Source organism: Struthio camelus, chromosome 6 (genome assembly GCF_040807025.1).
Source record: "Struthio camelus isolate bStrCam1 chromosome 6, bStrCam1.hap1, whole genome shotgun sequence".
NCBI classification, from domain to species: domain Eukaryota; kingdom Metazoa; phylum Chordata; class Aves; order Struthioniformes; family Struthionidae; genus Struthio; species Struthio camelus.
In genome coordinates, this window is record NC_090947.1 from 33,916,226 (window position 1) to 33,939,923 (window position 23,698).

General features: G+C 41.9%; 1 protein-coding gene across 3 annotated transcripts in view; it reads right to left on the reverse strand.

Moving 5' to 3' along the window:
• Positions 1–23,698, reverse strand: part of ADCY5 (adenylate cyclase 5) — a 230,513-nt gene that overhangs the window by 66,971 nt on the left and 139,844 nt on the right. For all 3 annotated transcript variants that reach the window (XM_009685731.2, XM_068949063.1, XM_068949061.1), the window contains exon 3: positions 23,186–23,307. In XM_009685731.2, the coding sequence (XP_009684026.2) occupies positions 23,186–23,307 (122 nt within the window). The remainder of the gene's footprint in view (positions 1–23,185; positions 23,308–23,698) is intronic.

Genomic DNA, 23,698 nt, shown 5'->3' on the forward strand with positions numbered 1-23,698 from the left:
ATGACCCAAGGTTGTCCCCTCCTTTCCCCATTAGTATCGCACCAGATAAACGGATCAGACATTCCTAGAAGTTAAATCATGGCAATATTTTTAACCAGTCGAATGAAATAATCTGCAGAGACCTGTGGAGGTGACCTACGCACAGATTTATGCATTCTCAAGCTGAAGTAGTTGCTTATAACATTTTCTCAAACTTGAAACATTTTACAGGTGACCAGCAAAGCGCTCTTTGTTCAAATGCAGCAGATACCTCCTTCAACTTGATCCTCACCTTGCAGTTCCAGGGCAGTATAGTTTTAAGTCAACGTGCAGCCCTCTGCCTGAGCTCTAGAAAACTACAACTACAGCAGCCACAAAAGAGTTTATAGTGAAAATAAAACATGGAAAGGTTGGACGATGGCACTCAGAAAGGCATTCTGCACTGCATATGAGCTGGTAGCAAAACCTGAAGTTAACACCACCTGATGCCTCTGGATGATTTACCACATGAGATGCTTCTCTGGATGAGTGTTTTGTTTGAGGAAGGAGGGATGCATGAAACATTTTCAGCAAAACCAGTTTGATCATTTTGGAGTGGAAAGTCAAGGCAAAAAGTTCAGTTTTATCCAAAGTAAAGGAATGAACTGCAAGACTTTTTTAGATGCTTCAAGTCTCTTCATGCTCTTGAACATGGACATGACGCTTAGCAATACGGGGAAGAGCTTCAATCTGGCACGTGCCTTTTGCTGTTTGCATGAAAACCTGCTCATAATGGCTTATATGTCCTCTAAGTCCTTTGCATGATTCAGGTTTTGCACTCTTTGCGATTAACATGAAGGCGTCTACCTGCAATCCTGGGAAGATGCTACCAGAACGGAGCATAACATATCCCCTTCTTTCTTGACCAAGTAATGTACGTACCTCCCACAGCACTGGAGCATTGCACGTTTAAGACAGCTGTGGCATTTGCTCTGCCACTGAATATTTAGGCCACTGTGCTGTCAAGGGATCCTGCATGGGCTCTCAATGTCCCCTTCCTGGCACAGAGGCTGCAGGGAACAGAAAACCTCACCAGGGTACAGAAAGGACCATGTGGGAGATGGCAGAGGACGGGGCAACAACCCGGGAAGTGAAGACAGAGAGGGAAGAAACAAGTTTGTGGCAGCAGACTGGGGAAAGAACAGCACACAACCACCAGAGAAAACAGCCCTTTCGAACAGGAACTCAGGCTGAAGCCTCTCCGTTCCTTTGCTGTTAACAAAGAGCTCCGAAAGCCACTAAAACACATTTTTATTCCTTTTGCTTGATCTGTTCCCACAGCACACTCCTGCTAGCACTGTTTCAGCAGCAGAAACAATCCATAGATTTAACAGTCCAAACTCTACTAAAGATCCACCAGGGAGAGGAATGGAGATTGTGCACATGCTGCCGTGCCATGGCACTTCTGTTACTTCTCTTATTAACCCCAGTAACCCTTAAATTCACCCTCCTCCCTGCAAAATACGCAATAGCCCAGAAACAACTAGGAAAAAAGTGCTTTTCTCTCACAACGTCCATCAGAAAACAGCACATGAGCCTCATCCTGTGTTTAGACAGAGCTTTTCTTTAGAAAAGCACCTGCTATACCTCCTTACACACACAACCTGCACGCAGTGAGGTTGGGAAAACATCTGACTTCAGGAACAACCCCTGGTCCCGCTGCCTTATTGCACGGGGAAAAAGGAGCCTTAGGGATTTAACTGCAGGGCTTCCTCCCACGCCCTTAGGTCCTTACTCCATAGTTTACTTTAGTCTTTCATTTCAGACTACTCTTAGCGATGAAAAGTTTTTATTAAAGGATGATGGCGATGGATGATTGCGATGAAGGGCAAGGCTCAAGCCAACTATTTGTGAGCCTTCAGAGAGCAAGGCATTTCCTTTTTGGCGGGAGCACAATGCCAGTAATAGGCCTTCTTTGTACCAAAACTCTAGACAGACTGAAAATTTGCGGTAAATGACAATGGTCAACAAAAGGCCAAATGAAATAATTGTTACAGCTCTGAAACCTCATGGGATAAGTAGGTGAGTGGTTTAGAAGTACTACTAGCAGAAAGCTGCCTGGAAGAGAATGACCATACAATCTGCAGCCTGGGTTTCAGCAACAATTATCAGCCCTAGGTCCCAGTCCCTTCATCCGGAAGGCCATTGCTGTGTGGAAAAAACCAGTTTAACAGGTAATTAAAGTGTTGTAATGGCTTCAGAGCTCTGAATATATTTTCCACATTGTCACTGACTTCAGAATTACCATCTGATTGGAGTTTGTCCAGTAGTAACCAGGGCACAGCCTCAAAAACGACAAAAAAGGTCTTATTTCTGGGAAGCAAGGACAAGAGAAGGGGAATTATCTTTCTTTCTTATACTTTGTTTAAGATTACTGATGTTTCATTTTGGTTGAAAAGTACCACAAATTGTGTTATGGGTTAGAGGTGGATACTTTCCTAAGCGCAACCTCAGGTCCTTCTTCCAGCAAGGACTGGCTCAAGATTTCATAGCCGTATGTGCCAAACCGAGTTTTGTGGTTGTTCCCCTACGTGGCTCCCGACAGCGCAGGGGAGGAAAGACAGAAGGGAGCTTGGCTAGCCTCCCGCTCCTGCCGCCCGGCTTAGGGGACAGCTGCCACCTGCCTGCCCCCAGCCAAGCCCTGCCGGTGGCCAGGCAGCTGAGGCAGCAGGAGGAGCCTCCACGCAGCGCTGCTGAGGTCGAGGTCGCGGTTGGCAGTCAGTACGAATTCCCCCAGCCTCTTGGGCTGCTTTCGCAGTCTGCGCCAAGCTCTGCGCTGCTGCAGCTAGGCTGCGACCACTGAAGGCTGTTTAAAACTAGCCGTAAAACGCAGGTAGTCGTTGCTGTGACTGCGCTACTAACATACCCTGGGGCAGAAGTAGGGAAAGCTCTTTCAGATGGCGAAGGAGAAGGGTCTTAGCAAGAGTGCAGGAAGGGAGAGATGACCCTGCCAGAAAGCAAAAAAAAAAAAAAAAAAAAAAAACCCAACAAGTAAAGAGTAGGAAGAACCGAGGATAAGGTGCGAAGCAGCAAACCCACATGAGATTTTTCAAAACCACACACACCTACAGAGAGTGATTTTGAACTGCAGCCTTAAATGACTGAAGCTGACAGAGTTATCAAAGGAGGGACACGACACAGGCAGGCTTCCCTGCAAGTGCAGGATTATTCAAAACGCTAAATTAAACCATCAGTGCTTCTAATGCAAAAACAAAAAAACAGTCGCGTTCTATTTCAAGACATGTGCGTGCCACGCACGCCAGCCACAACATAAATCAAGTAAGGCAAGAAACACAAACCCCATCTCCATCACAACGGTAATGCCAGTCATGAATATAAACACCATGTGTTACTGGAAACTGAACACCACAGGCACTGCATGGGAAACAGAACAAAACCCCAGACTCGGGGAGCTTTAATGACTTATAAAAACAGCAAAGTGCATCTGACTGCCTGCGAATCAAAGCCATGGCACTTTACTGTAACAAATGGCACCGAACAAGGGGACAGCAAGTTAACGCAGCACAATAAAATAATCGCTGTGCACCAAATAGAAGCTTACTAAATTTGCATTCATGAGCAAAGGTGTAACAGGAGAAAGTCATTTGCTGTAGACACAATAGGCCCATGCCAATAATTTTACTGGGCTAATTGGCAAGGACGGTGACTCAAAATGGTGCTGTCGCTTTGCAACACCACCCGCTGCTGGAGGTTTTGCAAGTTATTGAGCGAGACTAGGAACAAGGAAGGAGAAAGACAGACAGATGGAGACGAAAGCCACAAAACTTTCACTTGAAGGGTTGGGCCCTGTAACACAGAACTGGATTTTCCTGAGCAGTTGGGTAAATGAGCCAATTTTCACACTTGGACATTCATTTAAAAGCCAGTTCCCAGCCAGCAGTGGGAGCCCTGAAGTTACTGTCTAGCTTACACTTGAGTGGCACATACATAGTGTTAAGTTCAACTAGAAGCACGCAGAGGTGGCATCAAAGACGCACCCAATCTCTCTTTCCTAGAAGAGTCATTTGGGGATGACAATAAGGCAACGCCAACTCTGCAGGACAGTCTGCTCTCTCTTTGTGCACCCATCCTGTGCCCCCACAGGATTCCAGCTTCCAGAGTCACAAAGTGAGATCATCGCATCATGCCCTTTACCCCCTGGGATTTAATAACAGCAACCACAAAAGAACAAACCAAATGAAGATGAGAACAAGTTCACAGCAGTGGCTGAGGCATAGCGTACAAAGTGGCTGTGGCTCAGGGAGCATGCACAGGTACAGCAGCACAAACCTGAACCAGGACAGCAAAGTCCATCTCAGCAGGAAAACCTGGCCTGCAGAGGTCACACCATGCTGACTGATGGCATGGTGACTGGTCCAGTGAAGGCTGCTAACTAGGTCCAAACTAACTCAGGTCCCTACATCATGTCAGCCTCGCTCTCCTGGGATGTCTATATGACAAGCTAAGGTCTTGGTCTAAGTCTTGCCAATAAAAAAAAAAAGTTCTCTGGAGCAGCAAGACGCCAGACACAAGAGAGGTTAAAATATTTCCTTTTCCTACAGTCATGGAAAAAAAAAAAAAGTGAAAAGATAAACTCTCTCTTTCCTAAACTTATATGGTCATTTTGCAGAAGATCCGTTTACTTCTGGAAATCACCTATTGTTTCAAATGAGCTCTAGCACTTCTGTGACACATCAGCTGGTGCAGCTCCCCCTCAGGAAGCAGGACTCGGACATGCGCAGTGACACTGCTCCTTTTTAGGACCACTCATGCTGCCTTCCACTTGCTCAAGAGGATGAGAAGATATGTGTGTGCACAAATGCTATGGTAAGGAAAGCAGTACATCCTTGAGAGAAAGAGGGAGTAACTCAAGGCAGCGTAGGGCACAAAAACCCTACAAAGACAAAAGCCCTGAAAACTGTGGGCCTTTTCACCTTGTTCTTCATAGCAAGAGACAGAAAGCCCCCTGTCCCTCTTCCAGAGCAGCCAAAAATGTAAACCAAAAGCACATCCCATATTTGAGACGTGCACTCTGCAGGACCGTATCAATTGTAATTTGGTGACAGTGTAAGAACTGACCTAAAAGCAGGGGACCAGATGGTTCACAGAGACACCTTAGACAATGTGTGTACTGTAATCCACAGAGCCACTGAAGAACAAAAGCTACCTTTGTTGCAAAGACATAAACTGCAGTACTCAACCTTTACTTGATTCTCCCGTGCTTGCTCTAACATAAGCATTACTGAAAGGAGGTTAGAACTGCATGGGGGACACAGATGGAAGAAAACATATACAGTAAAAATTCTTGGCATTTGTGATTTTAGCTCTGCCCGCTTTAGCAATGTGCTTGTGGGAATGCCCAGCTGCGACCAGCTAGCCCTTCTGGCACTCCCAAGAGCTGACGCGAAAAACGGCACTGCACTTTCCTCCACACTCAGCGCTCTTCATCTCGATGCCGGTGGTCTGTCCTTCACTATCAATACAAGAAATGAGAAGAATTTAAGATCCTGAGATAACCACCCAGGAGGGGAAGACTGCACTGATCATAACAGGGAACATAATTTTCCTATGACCTTCATAGGTTTGCAGTGTACAAGCACCGAGTAGCAACCCCAATTATCAGAGCTTGCTCATAGCAAAGTAGCATCAGTACTCTTTTTTTATTTTAGACATGAAAAATTTGCTTCCCTCTCCCTCTAAACCTCTTGAGTTAAAAGATTTTTCTATTTCAGCAGGCTATCTTTAACCCAACTGATTCTTCACTGGAAATGAGAGAAATAAATAGCCTTTTGGGAAGAAAAACTATTTGAGGAAGGCAAAACAGATAAAGATATGCAGTGGCTGCTAGCCAAACTATAGGTGGAGCACATTACAGATATCGTTGGGACGAGTGGAAGGAATTTTATTACTCCATTTTTATTACTCCATCGTCACAAGCCAAATTAGATGCCACTGTCTGCTGAACATAAAATAGAAATCCAAACAGCCTAAATGAGATTTTGGGTTATTAAAAAGGAACAACTTCAGACCTTTATCATGTATCTAAGAAGGGACTGATGGGAACGTGAAAACATTTTCCAGTTATTTAGGTCAGGGGGAAAAAAAAAGTGAAAAGGGTGCCAAATCCATTCCAATTCAGAGGCAGTTTAGGAAGGCCAAATCTAAGGATATGCATGGCCTTTTACAGAAAGACGCAAGGGAGCCCTACCTACTGCATAGCTTTGCTATCAAGGTGCCAATCTGTGCAAACAACCATGCTGAGAGCAGGGTGCATTAGCTCCAGTTCCAGGCTGCATGAACAATGACTGTGTGTCTTCGCTCAGAGTAGAGTCAGACTCACCTTGGCCTGCCTGACCTGGTGCACAACACTGTTAGCGCGTTTGTTCACCCAAACTGGAGCATGATCAACCCACACCAAAATAAACATCAAATCCGTTTGCTCTACAAGCCTGAAATTCCAAACGGAGTATAAACCATACAGGATAAGTCAAGGCAATTTCTGGTTTTCAAACTTCAGGCGTGATTTTGCTGTGAATGTTCTTGCAGTCTGTCTTCTGACTTTACAGCAATCTTTGTCATCAAAAGCCTGCCGAAACCCAACAAGAACAAAGTCAGAGCTAACAGGACTCTCCAGGAAGGGGATTATCCATTATTACCACATTAAACATTTTGGCAGGGGCATTTAACAGTTTCATGCTTCTATCTTGAAATACTGGGTGAAGCACAAGGGATAGAGATTCAGTAAATCCCATCCAATTAAGTCTGTAATGCTTTCTGTTATATACTGTCCAGTTCTTTGTCCCTTGCGCTGAAAAATCTTGTTTCTCACACCTATTCGTATCACGTTCGGGCCGTTCTTCTCTGGTATCATGGACATTTAGTCAAACTACAACGCTTTTGTGCTCCCTATCCAAAAGCTGCAGTAATTCTGCATGCAATGGTCATTTCAGCCTAACCTTACCTCTTCCACACTCCCACCACTAGCTTCTCCAATGTCCTGTCTTTTTATGATTTATTTATTTTGCAAGTTCTTTAAGTCAGGATCTCTTTCACTTTTCCTGTCGGGAAGTGGCTGCACTGTGAAAACGCTGCATTAGTATAGAAATGTCGTAACTTATAAACTTAAAGATCAACTATGCCTTTCCTGTAGTTATCTAGTTTTCCCTAAGAAGGAAATCAAGGTTGACGCAAACATACCAAAGTAGGCAGAATGTTTCACAGTTAAGTTGAAAAGGGACAAGTGACGTGTTATTCTTCACAGATACCTACCACTCCTGTTTAGTGGCTGTTCATAAGGAAAACCAGCTGCTGAAGAATAGGAAGCTGATTCTTGGAACGGCTGAAAGAAGAGTTGATCCCCTACCTCGTCATTTTTATATTTTTAAATTTAATCAAACAGTTGAGTTTTTTAAATGGTGAAACTGGTGAAACTAGAAGTAGAAATGGACCCAAGGAATATAGAGAAACTGAGCATGACACAATTAAAGGCTACTTTTCTGAGACATGTGAACGCCACATCAACAGAAAAGAACCTTAAAGTTAAGATATCTTCCTTTGTTAGTTATTCTGCAAGGTAAAATGGCTGTCCAAATAAAACGGTATAGCTCATTAGCTGAGGGACCAACTCGCTCTTAGTTAATAAACAAACCTGATAATAAATTTAATAATAAAATGTTTAATTTTCAGTAAAAAGGGGGACTTGCCATAGTTTCAGAATGAAACGAGAAGGAAAAAATCCCACAGGAAATTGTACTCATGCTATCTGGAAATTGTACACTTCATTAATATGCCTTACCTGATGAGAACCAATAATTACAAGGTATACAAAAGTCACGAGCAAATTTCTCCCAGCTTTCCCGGGGCTACAATTTAACTTCAAGAGTTTTGTTTTCTTTTTAAAGACCTACTATCACATCTCATTTGATCAACGACACTTGAACTGATATATATATATATATATCTGCCTTTCCCTTTGGTGACAGAGAAAACTAGCTGCCGTAGAGAAACCATACAACCATAATGACATACTCTACAATCAATACCAGCAGTAAGACCATTTGCACTAAGAAGCAGTATAGCTGAACTCACTAAATGAATATTTCTATGCCAAGAGTATCCTATAGTAGGGAATATTACATTCTATGTATTTATATCATATTCTCTGCATATAATACTCTATGCAAGATGCCTAACTACCTGACATTCCAAATACTTTGCATGGACACATCATTTCATAGACATTAAGTAGTGTTAAATCTATTTTATGGCATTCAGATTATACACTGTAGTATCAGAAAACATTTGCACCACTTTCGTTTCCATTTTGCTGGCTCAGATAACAGGTATCCAGACACCTTGACTCTAATCTCTGATAGCTCATCATTTGACTTTGTGGTCAGTTCCTTAGCTGTTTCTGCCTCAATTTTCTTTCTTTATAAAACAAAATTGACCAGTGCATCTCTAGCTTCTTAAAGTATATATATCTTAAAGTAAAATAGCATTGGGAAACGGCTAAAATGAGGAACTATTAAACAACATTTTGAATTTTACAAATATGTAAAGAGAAAACAGACTTACAGAGATTGACCCACTCCAATCAATCAAGGGAAAAAACAAACAAACAAACAAACAAGACGTGGCTCAAAAAACGTGACATATTACAACTTGCAGCAATTTTGGCACTAAATGTGGATGTCAAACCTCAAACACGTTCAGGAGAAAGGGTGCGCAGACAGAGAAAACAAATGTGAGTCCATTAACACAATGGGTAAGTGCGCTACAAACCTTCACACTCAGTCATCAGCACTACAAAAGCGATGTCGGCCACATCATTTTACAGAGACAGCAGTATGGTAGGTATATAAAGACCATATATCAAGGGGCTCAAGGCCATATAGGAAAGCTATGGCAAAGTAGGAACCTGGATCCTGGCCTAATCAATCTGGGAAATATGAGCACAAAACGGTTTGTTGAAGCGGGACAGTAGCAAGGCAGCTCTGCCCACTGCAAATGTATTTTTAACTTTTAACAGACTCTCCCGATTTCTGCAATCAGTGGTTTCTTCTCATAATGAAGGCAGCATATAATTTTATCTTGATTTCAAGAGAATTACTGTAATTGCCATCACTAGAATAATAGATCTGCATATAAAGAAATAGCTTTTTTCTTGCATGCTCCACTGGAAAATTTCATTTCTGTGTTAATGCATTAAGATATTTCACTAAGCCATTTGCCCACTACTCTCGATATTTGCAAAATATCATCTCCAAATGAAGTTCCCGTAAACAGTTATTAGTTTGCCACTGCACTATTACCAATAAAATCAATACACTCTGACCAGATTTATTCTGTAACATAGAAGGCCACCTTAGAGAGCACTTAAAAAATACATACATATATATATATACACATACTCGCATGGTAATGTGTCTCAGATCATAAAAATAAGAGGAAAGTTACTGGGTCAGACCTTTCTACCTATGCAAAACAGTCTAGCCTATTTACGCTCACCCTGTAAGCCCCTGCAGTCGCAGCAATTGTGATTTGAAGATTAATTATAGAAAATGAAACAAAGTGCCCGGCATTTGAAAGGACGAGTTCAGTTCTGACAACAGCAGGTGTCACAACTTTTAAAACGCTGCTATACATTCATCTACTGTACATACAATAAAACTAAATGCAAGTTCAAGCAAGGAATGAAATTAGAGACACAGTTTGCTAGCGTGCGAGTGTCGCAATGGCCTTTCACTAAGCTGCATGAGACGGCATTAAACTGCCGCAGTGGATGCGTGCTCGTCTCCAGACTAAGGCAACTGCACTAAAACTGTGGCTAACGAGTCGCAGGACAAACTGGCTGGGATGCTCTCCGGGGCGGATGCGGAGAGGCCAGGGACTTGCAACACTGCCGGGGCAGGAAGAAGTTTGAACAAACTATACATAAAACTGGAGCATGTAGGTCTTCAGTCAGTAATGCCTCACCTACGCTCGACATTTGTTCTGTGCCGTGTTCGTTAACCATCACAGCGACACACGTCCTGTCCCGAGCACAGATGCCTTCCGGATTCTAAACAGATGCCTTAGATTAGAAAAATTTGCTTCTTCTATATAGGACTAGCCATAACCATATTAAAGTATTAATAAAGTGGGGTGGGGTGTGTGTGTGTGTGTGTGTCTGTGTGTGTGTGTATGTATGTATGTATGTATAAAATAAAGTGGTCTAAACGAATGTATCTGTGCCATCCCTCAGGGATGCTGTATCACTTGCAACTATACTAATTAATGGGGTACAAGTTCCCGGCATGACCATGGCCCAGGGCAGTTCCAGGGGGGTGGCAAGGGGAGAGGAAGGAAACGGAGCACACAAACAAAACAGAAACTATTAAGATCTTGGAACAAACTGGAATTTGCAAGATGCACACTAAGGCGAATAGCAGCTGCGGTATTTGATGTTTGTGTAGCTGCCTTTAATGCTCCTATAGTTCAGATATCAAGAGACGATTCTCTGTTGTGAAGTACCAAGCCGCTCTCCGGAAGCCTGAAAATGCTTAGCGCAACCAGTCTATTTCTTACAGACCACAAGAAACAAACTTGCAAAGGAGCTAGATTCTAAAAGCCAGTGCAAAGAAAGAAAGAAAGAAAGAAGAAGAAAAAAAAAACCCTAGCAGCCCACACAGCATCCAGTGCTGGTAGGCTCAGTGCTAAACAGCAGATGATTCCTACTGAATAACTGCCCTAGATTTTACAAACAATAGAGGCAACAAAAATAGAAACCCATTTACATATTGATGTTAATAACTTTATTTATAGTGTCACAGCTAGAGCACAATAACTGCAGCCATGGCTTAACTTGAAAGCCTTTCGCTGAGGAAGAGTCAGACAGCGCCTGTTTTCCCAGTCCTTATGCAACTGAAAAAAAACGCTGCTGACAACGTTCAGTCAACAGCATCTTTACAAACAGAACTAGAGAAAGTTAACAGTGGTCAGATATGAAAGCAAACCGTCCCCAGAATCACGTTGGCCTCTGCCCTTCCTTGGTATTTCATACATACCGTGGATATCCAAGTAAGGACTACTGATGCCAGAAAACTCCGCTGATTTATTTTCACTTCAGTTTTAAGTCTCATGATAGCACCTGACAGGAAGACTTGATTGGTTATTTTTTCGGATTAAGAAATACAGACAGGGCTCAGACAAGTCAGCAGCTACAATAAAAAAGGATGTGTGCCCAGTATTTAAGAACATCCCTACCACATTTCTGCTGCCTGCTATACTCCAGCCTATCTTTGCAGGGAGCCTATATACCTGCCAGCTACAATACCAGCGGCCTGTCACAACAGACCAGTGCTTCTTTATGGAACAGAAATATATACACGTACTTACATCCTTTATTCTTTAGTGTTCTGTAAATGCCAACTATATATGAAGGGAAAGAGAAGGCAAGCTAGGAAACTGTTTCTTAGGACCCCTGCTTGAGAAGTGAGAAAACATGGCTCAGATCTTTCCTCTGTCTGAATCGAGCCTGAACTGGACAACAGGCTATTTTGGATTGGGAACAGGGGTGCCCTCAGGACCTCATGTTGCAGCTGCTCATTGTGTATAAAATACTCAGAGTAATTAGAGGCAGAGGCAGCAAGCAGCACTCTCTGCGCTGCTGGTTACGGACCTTTCCGCGACACAGGACAGTGGGATTCCAGCCGCTGCTCCAGGGTTTAATTCTTTTATACAAAAAGCAAAACAGAGTTAACAAAAGAGCAGGAGGACACCTTATTTGGTTAGGGCCTCTCCCAGGAGATGTGGACTCAAATGCCCTCTAGCACATGGGAAAACCGAATCCGAATAACCAACGTCTTAAGCAAGTGGGTCTAGCCTCTGTCCTTCCAGAGGAGAAGGGTGTGCATCATCAGATGTGTCTCTTCAGATCGTGGCTACTTCTGTGTTGTACTTTCTGTCACTTGCAATGTCAACTGAATTAATTAATTTCTCTGGGTTTTCATTTTTGTGAGGAAAAGAAATAAAGACAGCAGTTTGGCGTGGCAGCCCAGCTGAAACTTAAGGCTAATTCCTCCTGCAGGTGCAGCCGGCAATCACAAGAAATGCCCAACACAAAGAGCGAGCGTGATGGTGCACGCTCCCTGCTTGTTTCTTCCGCACAATTCCTTCGCAGCGCAGCCAGAGCCTTCACAGTCTCGTCATTGGGATGTTTTTGTAATGGGAGCCAGGAATTTCTGAGCTCTAATCAGCTTCTCTACCAGGTCAAATTAAACAAAGCACTGTCAATCTCAGTCTCTCTCTTTCCCCTGCCCTACCTTCCTCCTGCGGGGGTTCACTCACAGCAGGGAATACTTACATAAGGATATGCGAGCGTAAGGTGATAAAAATGCAAGGAGGTGTTTCCCGGTAGCGCTCGTTTTCTAATAAGATGACTTAGAATTTAGTCAGTTGTTAGTAATACAATAAATGCTGCGTCTGATCTATCAATGGAAAAATAAAAAGCTGTGAGACATGACAGACCAATAAAATACAACTTTCACAGTTTCACAAAGCACATCACAAGGATGTTCTTCCACTAGAAATGTTCCTTGAATTCGGAAAAATAGACATGAAAGAGCACACAAAAATAATGTAAATAAATATATGCATCCACTAGTTTAAGTGAGGTACAATGATCTAATAAATGCTAACGAAGTTAGCGTTATTCAGGCATATGGCTGATTCTTAACATATAAGCTATTTTATAGTGGGTGAACTATCACCCTCCTATGCTGTTCTCAAAATCACAAGTCCCCCCGCCAAATCACTTTTTCTTCATCCTGAAACATATCTTTAGTTTTGTATAGTTGTATGATTCTCCAACACTATTTTTTCTCTTCTTTTAGTCCTCTTTACACTTCTAGAGAATATTCTATTTCCAGTTTACTCCTTCCGCTCTTCACATGCTTCCAAGGAAAAGGAGCTCAGCAAGTAACTTGCATCTGCAGTTTCATGCTTTGTGGGCAATCTGCAAGCAATCTGTAGTCGCTTCCAATCTCAACACCAAAAATTTACTCAGCCTGTAGTTGAAAATAACACTCACCACTGTATCTTAAAAACAGAATATCACTTACTCACCGTTTATATGCTACAATATAAACCGGTCTCGAAGCCAGACCCATTATCCTAAACCACAACCACAACCTGTTGGCTGCTATTCTACAGAAGGCAAGATTCTTAAAGAAAGGCAAGGAAGAGGCGTTTTTTTCCTCATTTTTAATTAAAACAAAATAGAGCTATTAACTCAAAAGGCCTCTTTTCCTCTTGGCTGGAAAGAAAAAGAATCTTATAATGGGACTTACGGTAGTTTTGAATATAATCCGGGACGAAAGGTTCCAAATGAAACAGAATAATTACACTTTCATGGATCAACATTTGGCTCCTGTTGAAGCCTGATCTATAACTAGAATTGCTCAAGTTCCCCTGAGCAGAAGCCAAAGTTTTGTTCGCTTTGTTCGGCAAATTGATTCTTATTAGCTCATTCTTTGGAGATAATCACTGCAGAAACTGGCAGGCCACTGGTGTGCAAGCTCCCACACCAGAGGCTCCCCATCGAAACTGCTAGGGCACGTAACCACCAACTATCTAAAAAAAGTATGGGGGTTTTTTCTGTTCTCCTTTCCCCCAGTTATTGCTAACAATCACTGTATTTGCTCTTTGCTCTCACAAGTTTTCTGGTCTTTCCTGTCTTTTATGCCTCTCTCTCCTCTAGATAAATATCCCATCAGCTCCTGGACGTACATCTCTCATCTCCTTCGTGTTCCAAGATGGTACAAAACGTTTTTCCAACTTGCTACTGCATTCAGCACTTACGGGTCTGCCAGGCCTTGGAGATAATGGAAATTAAGTGGCTGCCAGAAGAGCTAGAGTTGTCCTAGTAACATACTATTAGCAACGCATTCCCCACAATGAGTGCGAAACAGTGCCAGCGTATTATCAGATTCTGCAGAGAATTCTTGTTCAAGTAATAAAACACTCCAAAACAACACCAACAAAACCAAACAAATGAACTGTCATGGCGGAGCAACAAACTATACCCCTTTGCTGCGGTAATTCCCTGTGGCCTCTCGCACTCAGCCTTCCTCTTCACGTGGGATGCCAAGCTGTGCTTCTCTGCAACTAGGAGAAAATACTTTGCTGATGGGAGCACAGAGTCAGGTTGAACGCGAGGGAGCAGACAGCACAGCCTCAGCACCGGGCTCGCGGGCTCTGGGTCAGCTCTGTAGAAGGGGAATTAAGGGAGCTGGTTTCAAACCCTCAGCATCCTCCTACATATTTAAGGGTCTCATTCAGGACTTCAACTCAAAAAGGGATGTGTTTACTTGCCAACAGTATCTTTAGACTTTTTTGGTGCCTTTGAGAGCCTCAGATATTTGCCAAACACACATGTAGCAGCAGATAAAAGATCATGGCATCATGGAAGAAAGCACTTATATTCCTTCATTTTGTTTGCTTTTTAAAATCATACCACAGATCAAGTAAAGCTAACACATGCCCTTCTCCACGGTTTCTTAAGAATATTTGCAAACAAGTCCTCAGAACCGACCCGGTCTTAGAAATCCTTATTCCCACCATTTAACTGCGTGCATCTTCCTAGGGCTTTTATATCTGGACCAAAAAAAAATCTCCATTTTCTAAAAACAGCACTTCCATTGTTCCACAGGGCCAGCATGTATTGGAATTTATTTAATCTCTTAGGCCTTCTTCCCCCTTTCCTCTTGGATGCAGTCTTTCGGTTGCTTGTCATTTCTGCTCAGCTTTCTCCTAAGCACCGTGTTCTCAGCCCAGTTTCTTACAGAAACACAATTTATGGAACCGTGCAGTCAGCACATCTGGTGGCAGCCTTTCCCTAACTTCTTAACCTCCTAGTCAGTTCCGAGTAAATTTAATAAAAAGGAGGAAATTTTAAAAAAATATACGGCAACTTTCAGTGACTAGAGGACATAGACTCAAATTAGCTTTGCACTGAGGAAAGAACTGCCCAGACACATTATTAGAGATGAGAAAATTAACAGAAGAGATAGAGACATAAGATACCAGGCTTCCTAAGAGCTCCTCTTCACTAACTGGTTTCAGCTTTTCCCTCTTCTTCATCATTTATCCAGACTAAAAATTATATATAAACCAGGAAGAACACAGGCACCCTTTAGCAACAGTTGTTGAGGGATATAAATACAGTACAAAACAAGGGAAGTTAATCCATCCCCATCTAAAATCGTGCTTCTGTTTTAGAGCTTCTGTAAAAAGAGTGGTTTAAAAAGTTTTGCACAGCTCAATGCATTACAGAATAAAAAGTTTAAATGATTTTTGCTTTTCAGTCATTATAGCCTAAGGAGGAAGCAAAAAGGTAGGATGATTTTAATAAGAAGCTATTCAAGTATTATATAAACTCAATGTTCTTAAAACCATTTGCATGTTAATAACATGACACAGTAATTGGTTAACTTTCAGCAAGTCTTCAGAAAAATAAAGTTTTGCTCAGAGATGACTCAACTTTTTTTCCTCAAAGTTACTCCAGAATAGAAGACACTGGAGATTGATTTGTTTAATAAACATCATTTGATGCTTACTTGTTTTTACTATCAGGTCAATCAGCAGCGAGACTTGCGTTATTTTCAGATTTAATTTATTTCTAGTACTCCTGAAGGAAAAAAGAGACTCCAAATAACCTTGTTGAGCTAAAATACCGCTCTGTAAACTTCTGCAGGCATCTTCGTTATTCTCTCCAAATTACTAGCCACAGTATTTCATCATTAAAACATCTAACGCTCTTCAATCCATCATCACCCTGTGAACTTCACAGACCCTTGTGTAAACTCAGAATAGCAGGGTGTGAATTATACATCACAGAGCCTTCCTAACTGCTGCTGGCCTGCTGGTGGCTGCAGATCTGCAGTCACCTGGCACACTGCACTTTTGGGATGTTATCTTTATTACAGCACACGTGTCTAAGTAACGCATCCAGCAGGGTGCCTTGCAGCCAGTTATTTATCTGTTTTGTTCTTTGGAGGGTACAAGACTCACTCGTCCTGCTGAAGACGCCAGGAGTTCCCAGCAGGGACCAAGATCACAATATATTCCCAGTTCAAAAAGAAAGATCTGCAGACAGTCGGACGAATACTTCCACACGTTACCGTGTGTTTCTTCTTCCTAATAGGTGCTGTGTTCTACTTCACAAAGAAGTAGATTGGATAAAATATATATACCTGCCCTGTCCTCGGGCTTAAAAGTTCAGGATTGAATCATCAACAAATCCATACTCAGAAGAGGGAGTGATTTGTGGCTGAAATGCCTCTTTAACATTAGGGGGTTCAAGCTCACTGTACAGCCTTCATGTCAAGTTCACGTGCAACGACTGCTGCAAAATAAACACATTTCTTTCCACGCAGATTTTAGCTTGAATGCCTTTTCCCAAAAGACACTGATTTTTCTCACAAAAACAACAAATAGCTACGACGAGTCAGGTGATCGCTGCAGAGTAATTCACCTTCACCCATGGGTGAAACCTAGCTTGACACTTCCTAAGAATTACTTCAATCTTAAAAATCAATCAATCAATCAATCAATCAGGATTTCTGGAAAATCAAAAAGCTAAGATTCACTCCAGGCAGATACAGGTGAGGTACCTAGGAATTGGTTCTTGACAGGGAGACACAGGAGTTCCTGAAAAAGTAAAATTCACTCCTGTCATCGCTGCAGGGAAAAGGCGTGGGAAGGTTGCTCTTTTCCCTCCCACTCACTCTTCTTGGCCTACAGCCTGACCCAGAACTCATGGCAATTACTTGCATGGGGCACCTAAACCCGTATGAAACCCAGAGTTTCCCCCCTGTCTACCTGCAGAAATGACCTTCTACTGCACATGGGCACAGGCCTTCAACAAACAAATCCAGGTAGAGCTCTTGCTAATACCTGACGCAGAGAAACAACTAGCCAACCCATGAACACGTTTAGGGAGGATATCAAAGCTCCCTGACCAGCAGGGAGAGTACCGTCACTAGGTAAGAGATGCATAAAACCTCCTTTTCGGCTTCCTCCTTAATGCTAACCTTCCTCATCTTCAAGCATAAACCATCACTTCCCCCCCTCCCCCCGCCCCCCCCCCGCAAAGGGGAGAAACCAAGGAAGGAGGTGGATCACGTAGGAAATATTTACAGCGGTTACTGGTGCCACCCTTCCCCAACAATTAGGCTTTCCATAGAAATTCAAGCTACATAAACCTTGGCCAAGACAACAGATTATTCTTGGAATCTCTGAAAATATCCAGGGAAGAACCATCACCCATTTACGTACATTATACCATAGTCTTATTTATTAAAAATGCTAAAATTAAACTAGTTTCTGCTTAGCTTTAATGACCTTTCATGAAAATGCATTAGAACAGAACCCAGACAAGCTCCTGAGCAAAAACAGTCTATTGGCAGAACGACCTTCGAAGGCATCCCACCTATCTGACCCGGACTTGATAGATTACTCCTCGTTATAAACTCATTCAGCATTTCAAAAGGCATGTTAAAATTTGCAAGCCAGAAAAAACAGTTCCATGCCTATATTCACCAACAAGAATACACCTTTAGGTAGCACGTTGGTTCGGCATGCTGTTGCCTGCCCAATTACAGCTCTATCATGGGAGCGCCCCTGCTAGCTGCAATCAGAGCCCAGCTTTGCAACGCTGTTTAGATTGATAACTCCTTTAAGTCCAAGAAATATTGAGACTGGATGTCCTCTGTGCAGGGGCAGAGAAAATAAATGTTTGCTTAGTTGAAACGTTCACAAACCGGGACACGCAATTACATAGCATCTTGCAATCTAAGAATTTAACACACTTCATAAACAACTGATTAAGCATCGCAACATCTATAAGGCAGAGAGAGGTTAAGTTGGCATGACTGGTCTGAATATCCTGACACTCAGCCAAAGGGCAACGGTTTGCTCCACTTACAATGTTTAATGGCCATTTTTGAAGGGAGAAGATTTGGTGTTAGAACTTAAATCAGAAAACTAACTAAACATGTTTTTCACTTACAAAGCTGAAAGCAAATAGATCCTACTGTTTTATTTCTGCAAATGGTTTTCTTCAAGTTGTCAAGATGTTTAAAAAAACTATGAGATCAGGTTAATATTGTTCAGGACATGATTCATAAGAATTATGTGAAGCAGAGAAAAGAGGAAGCTGTCACTTTCACTGTGCTTGGATGCTGGCCCTAAAATAAGCTTCTTGAAACAGTTCATCAAAGGAATTTAAATGACAAAGCCAACCTTTATCCCTTCGCAGAGAACTTCAAGCCTCCTTTTATAGCACTGAGATGACTATATTTGGCCAAACCTAGATAACATTAAAGTCATTATCACTGTAGTGGGATATAAATAGCAATAGTAATGTAAAGCTTTTCAAATTCCACCTAGGAAGCATTTTAAATAATACAATTTAAATAATACAATCTATGTGCATTTTAGGGTTTGTCTATCAGGCATAATCTCATTCATGATAAAGTGAACTGATTCAGTTACATAATTCACCTTGTTGTTCACCCAAAATTACTTGCACGGTCTTGGGAACTCCTTTCCTCATTGCATTTGACAATAGACTTGATATTTAAAACACACGTGTGGGAAAGGTCAAGTCATGCTCTAAGATTCTGCATTTGTCAAAGTTAACTCCGATTCAACAAAACAAACCGGGGGGGAGGGGGCGGTTTCCTTTCCCTGTTCAAAGTTTCCATTCCTTTGCATCTAAACAGAGTGTATTAAACCCAAACCTCTTCATCCTAGCTTCATCATCACCCTAAAGTCTTTAGGGGAACATAGTCTAGAAACAAATTTTGCTGTGAAAAAATGACAGGAAATTTTATTTTCATTGTAGATAATTTAGTCTCTGAACTTTACTTTCCATAACAATAAGCAGGAGATTATGAACTCATTCACAGGAAGTCCGGATAAGGCTCTAAAAAGATTTGCTTTTATCCAGTCAGGTTAGAGAGACCACTTTACTTTTGCATAAAAGCCTCATCTTTTTCCACAGTCAGATATACCCACCCTCTAACAGGAGTGGAGCGTAGTTCGCAATATCATGCCAGCACTGCCCCGTATTGAAGGATCATGGCTGTGTGTTATAGACTTACTACTGGCAGTTAAGGAAGATCTCTGTTCTACACATGTCATTTTTTTAAAGCGTCTAAAACTGTAACTAAAAACCCAAGAACTTCATAGCAGAACTAGTCATTTAAGGACTTCTTATTTTAAAATAGAAAAAAAAAACCCACACAGTAACTTCAATAATAATTTTATAACAACATTTTCTGCAGGTGGAGTGGTTTAGGTTTGTTTTTTAATTAAAATCAGAGGTGTCCCAAAAGCCCAGACCCAATCAGCCCTGGAAATTAAAATATATAATCTTGCCCAGAACAGAATTTAGTAAACTGCTTCTCTCATACAAAATGTCTAAACAAGGTAACTGAATAAGCTCTACTCCTGTGCCTCCAGAGGCCGCAGGGCCAAAGTTAAATTGGGCTGGATTGAAACCTCCAGTGTCAGCGAGGTTCATTATTTCTGTCCTGCCGGTGAGATCAGTGAGTAACCTCACCCCTAAGATTCGGTATAAATGAAGCTCCCAGAGACAAGGCATCATGACAGCAATCTTACACCTGTAAATCAGCAGCAACTGAAAATTCTCATCCGCTATACTTTTTATTTATAAATCTGCCTGTATTAACTGATCTGGGAGAGCAGAAAAAGAGAATTGCTGCAGGCAGGCGATGGCGGGGGGAAGCAGGCACCTCTGTGCACACACAGACCTTCCCACTCCTATGAACGATGAAGGAAATGCTTCTGTTCATAAATCATCAACAGGAAGCCAGATTCAATGGCTGGGCACAGCACCCTTGCATCAACTTAAAATACTTCTCAATTGCCTTGACACAATAACCTTTAGCTCATAAAAACTTAGCTCTTATGACATTTTTGAATAGGGGGGAAAAAAAATAAAACAAAATCGCTTGGAGTGTTCTAATCTCAAAAGCCTTTCCTTGAGCGTTTCCCGATGAAAGGTAAAGAGCCCGCTTGCTTATATTCAGCCAATTCATTAATCCACATCATCGAGGCACTACCCCCCGCCAACAAGGTGTTTCCGGGTGCACATAAATGCTTTAAAATCATCCACAGTAATTCCCACTAAAGGTGGTTTCAGTGCACCCAGGCAAGAGAAAAGGCTCCATGCTGAACTCCTAGTGTGAAATGAGTCATTTGTTCCAAATCATATTTCCTTTTTGAGTATTCGTACTTAGTTATTCATTTCCCTAAAGTGTATGAAAATGAGATGTTCTGAAGTTTCCTGCTCTCTGCTCTCAGTACATGTGTAATGGCTACAAAAAGCTCTCGAGTGGAAAAGAGAAAGAAAGAGACAAAGAGAGAAGGAAGGAAGGAAAGAAAGAAACAAACGAAGAAAAGAATATACACATACATATCTATATGTTGAATTGCATGGCTGACCAACTCAGTGAAATGGCAAGTTCATACGCACATTTAAGTCTTCTTGATATGTTAAAGCATGCGTTCAAGGGCTGTGCCAGTTAGGCTATAATTAGCAAGTTTTAATTCCTTTTTTTATTAAGGGGTTATGTGTTTATCGAGAACTCTGCATTTACACATTAATATTGATCGCTGTCAACTAACATATAATTAATCATGTTATAACCTCCACACGTTTCAGAGTTTATAAGACATGTTATTTAAAACAGACTAGCATATTCTGAAAGCAAAGCCTGTTTCCCAAACTACAGTCCAAGGGGCAAATTCCTCCACCTTTTCATATTACTTTACTCAGTGAGTAATGCTCAGAATCGTAGAGACATGCTTCCTCTAACCCTTACATTATTTCATTCCTATTTCTTATCTACTGAGTGGAGTGACTGACAGCCTTTTCACTGATGTCTCTGGGGTTTGATTTAGGACCTCACAGTCACAGACGACAAAGTCCATACCTTGAGGAAGATACAATTTCAGTTGCTTCCCCTTGCAAGACCTGTTGCGACCTCAGCTTCCATTTGCGCTGCAGACCTGCAAGTATCTGCAAGGGCTCAATCCTAATTACTCATCACCATGAGGTACAGCATTAAAACTATTTTTAGACTGCAGAAGGTTAACTATTATAATATTATAATATGAACAAATGCTCATATCATTCAATGAATAGGCAAGATATGAAAATTATATGTTTGCAAGCTTCCTTTTAGCTATCCATCGGGATACTCCAGAAAGCTGATTTCTGCATAAAAAGAATACCCATTTATGTATACATGCTCCACCTTTCATGTTACCTACCAGTCAAAACTGAAAATCATCACAAACTGCTTTCTCTTTTCATATCACGGATCACGTGCCTTTATTATTATTATTATTGTTCTTTTGATATGTCCATCTCTCTCTACCAGCTGCCAACTTCAGCTTTCTTTTTCTCCTCCTAATCATTCTCTCAGCTCCCTCTCTCCCTTTAAATATGTTCATTTGTTAATTTAGCTTATTGTTTATTATGTATTTAGTGATATAGTCAAAACTTTGCTTTCAGAGAAGCATCATCCTACGGATATAATCACCGTTACTAAGATTTGACTGTACTGCACATCTTTCAAGCCTGCAAATAATGAAATATAGAAATTGATGTGAAAGAATATAACACCATACTGATCAGTCTCATGTCATATCCAACCTCTTGCATTCTATTTGAATGTCAAGCTGACCTTTGGGTACCAGAGCAAATAATCCCTCTAGTAGGAAAATTCACAAACACCATCTATCACTAAACATTTACAAATTTTCTTGAGCAAGCTAAGTACCTTTAAGGAAAATATGGATGTAAAGACAAAAAATATCGTCTATTCTACTGTTGCACACACTCGGCTGAGTAGTCCTCTGGAAAGGCTCTTCTCAACTGCTGGAACAGTCACCCTCATTGTCACATGTATATTCTTTATTTTTCACCACAGAATGGTTATAGTCTTCTATATCGGACATTTTTGCCTTCTATATTGCTAGTGGCTGTTTATCAGTTACCAGACTACTCAGTCAAAATCAAAACCACGAAGGGCTGAACTGAAGTCCATCCAAACCAGCACACAGGCTTGCTCTGATTTCAGTGAGAGTTTGTATCAGACTCTACATTCAAGAGTGGGCAATCTCCTCCCACTTTTCTGCTTGTACATTACTTCTCCCCTCCACCCTCAAAGCTAAGGAAATGTCAGCTTGTCACAGTCTTTAAGTGTTTCAGAATTTTAAGTGGATTTTCAGTGAATGTCACAGAATCATCTAATGGAGCTTATGTGGGGTGCAGTATATTAAGAGATGTAACAAATCCACTTCTTGAAATTCTACCTGTTGAGCACCAAGTAGCAGAAAACATAACTCCTTGACATACTCAAAGCTACAGAAGAGAGAAAGCTACACAAGCCATTTATAGGAGAACATCTTGTCTGAAGTGGAGGTGGAGGAGGGAAACGAAGGAAACTATCCCTAGTCCCTCTATCTCAGCAGAACTCATAGACAGAGCTTTTAAACATTGTCAGGACCTGGCTAACAGAGATAGACGTTATCCTAAAGATTTCAGGTTCTGCAGCGGAGGTAAATAGCATCGAGATTAAGTAAAACTTTACTTTGTAATGGCAGCATATAAAGATATCAAGCAACTACAGTACTACTTCTTTCCCTCTTCCCTGGGAAGTAGACAGTGGAAACCCCAGGGAAACAAGGGCATTCAGAGCCTCATGGGGTCAGATCGCAACACAGAGCGTGTCTGATCTTGCACCGCTTGCCAGAGATTTGACACCCAATTCTTCTGCTCTCCCAGGTAGACCAAGGAGCCACAAAGCACTAGGTGGCTGACTGCTCATCGAGCAGGTACCGAGAGCTGGCTCTAGCTGACCACCTGCTTGTAACTTAAGTTGCTTCTCAGAGGAAAACGTTGCAGAAGTGTCCTACGCATGGACTCCTGCCCTACAAACAAACTTTCAAAAGTCAACTGGTGACACTTCCAAGATTTTACTCTTATTGTGGATCGTAGGCTGCTGCCATCTTCCTCCTTTGGTGCAAAGTGCCAAGTGCTGGAAAGGTCCCTTCCCCTGGCAGCTGGGAGGCAGGCTGTTGTTCTTACCTGACATTGTCATGCTTCTGGATGTAGATCTTATGAAACATCATATCCTCCTGCTTGGCGTTAATGTCAGCTTTCATCTCCATGGCAACATGTCGAGGAAGTACAGAGAGCAGGAGACGCTCCTGTGGAGTCAGACAGATGAACCAATTAAAACACCTGCTGCCTGGTTAACAAACATACTTTGCTCTGTACTGGGGAGCAATGAAGTCATCAGTTGGGTGACTGATGAATACAACCAAGCAAAATGGTCACCATAAACCCAGCAGCTGGTTCCCCCCCTCCAAGGCACCTGGGGTGCTGCTTCAATCTCCAAATAAGAATTCAATTATTTTAGAGGGAAAACTACTACTTTTCACCCCAGCTACACTGGGCTTGTGATTCATGGCTGCTGATTCTTGCAAATGAAGGAGCCATGCAACACAGACAGGGCACATGCACGTTCCTGAAAGGACCCCGCTAAACGATACCGTCTCACCTTATGCACAGTGTCTCCACAACCAGCATGAACTTCTT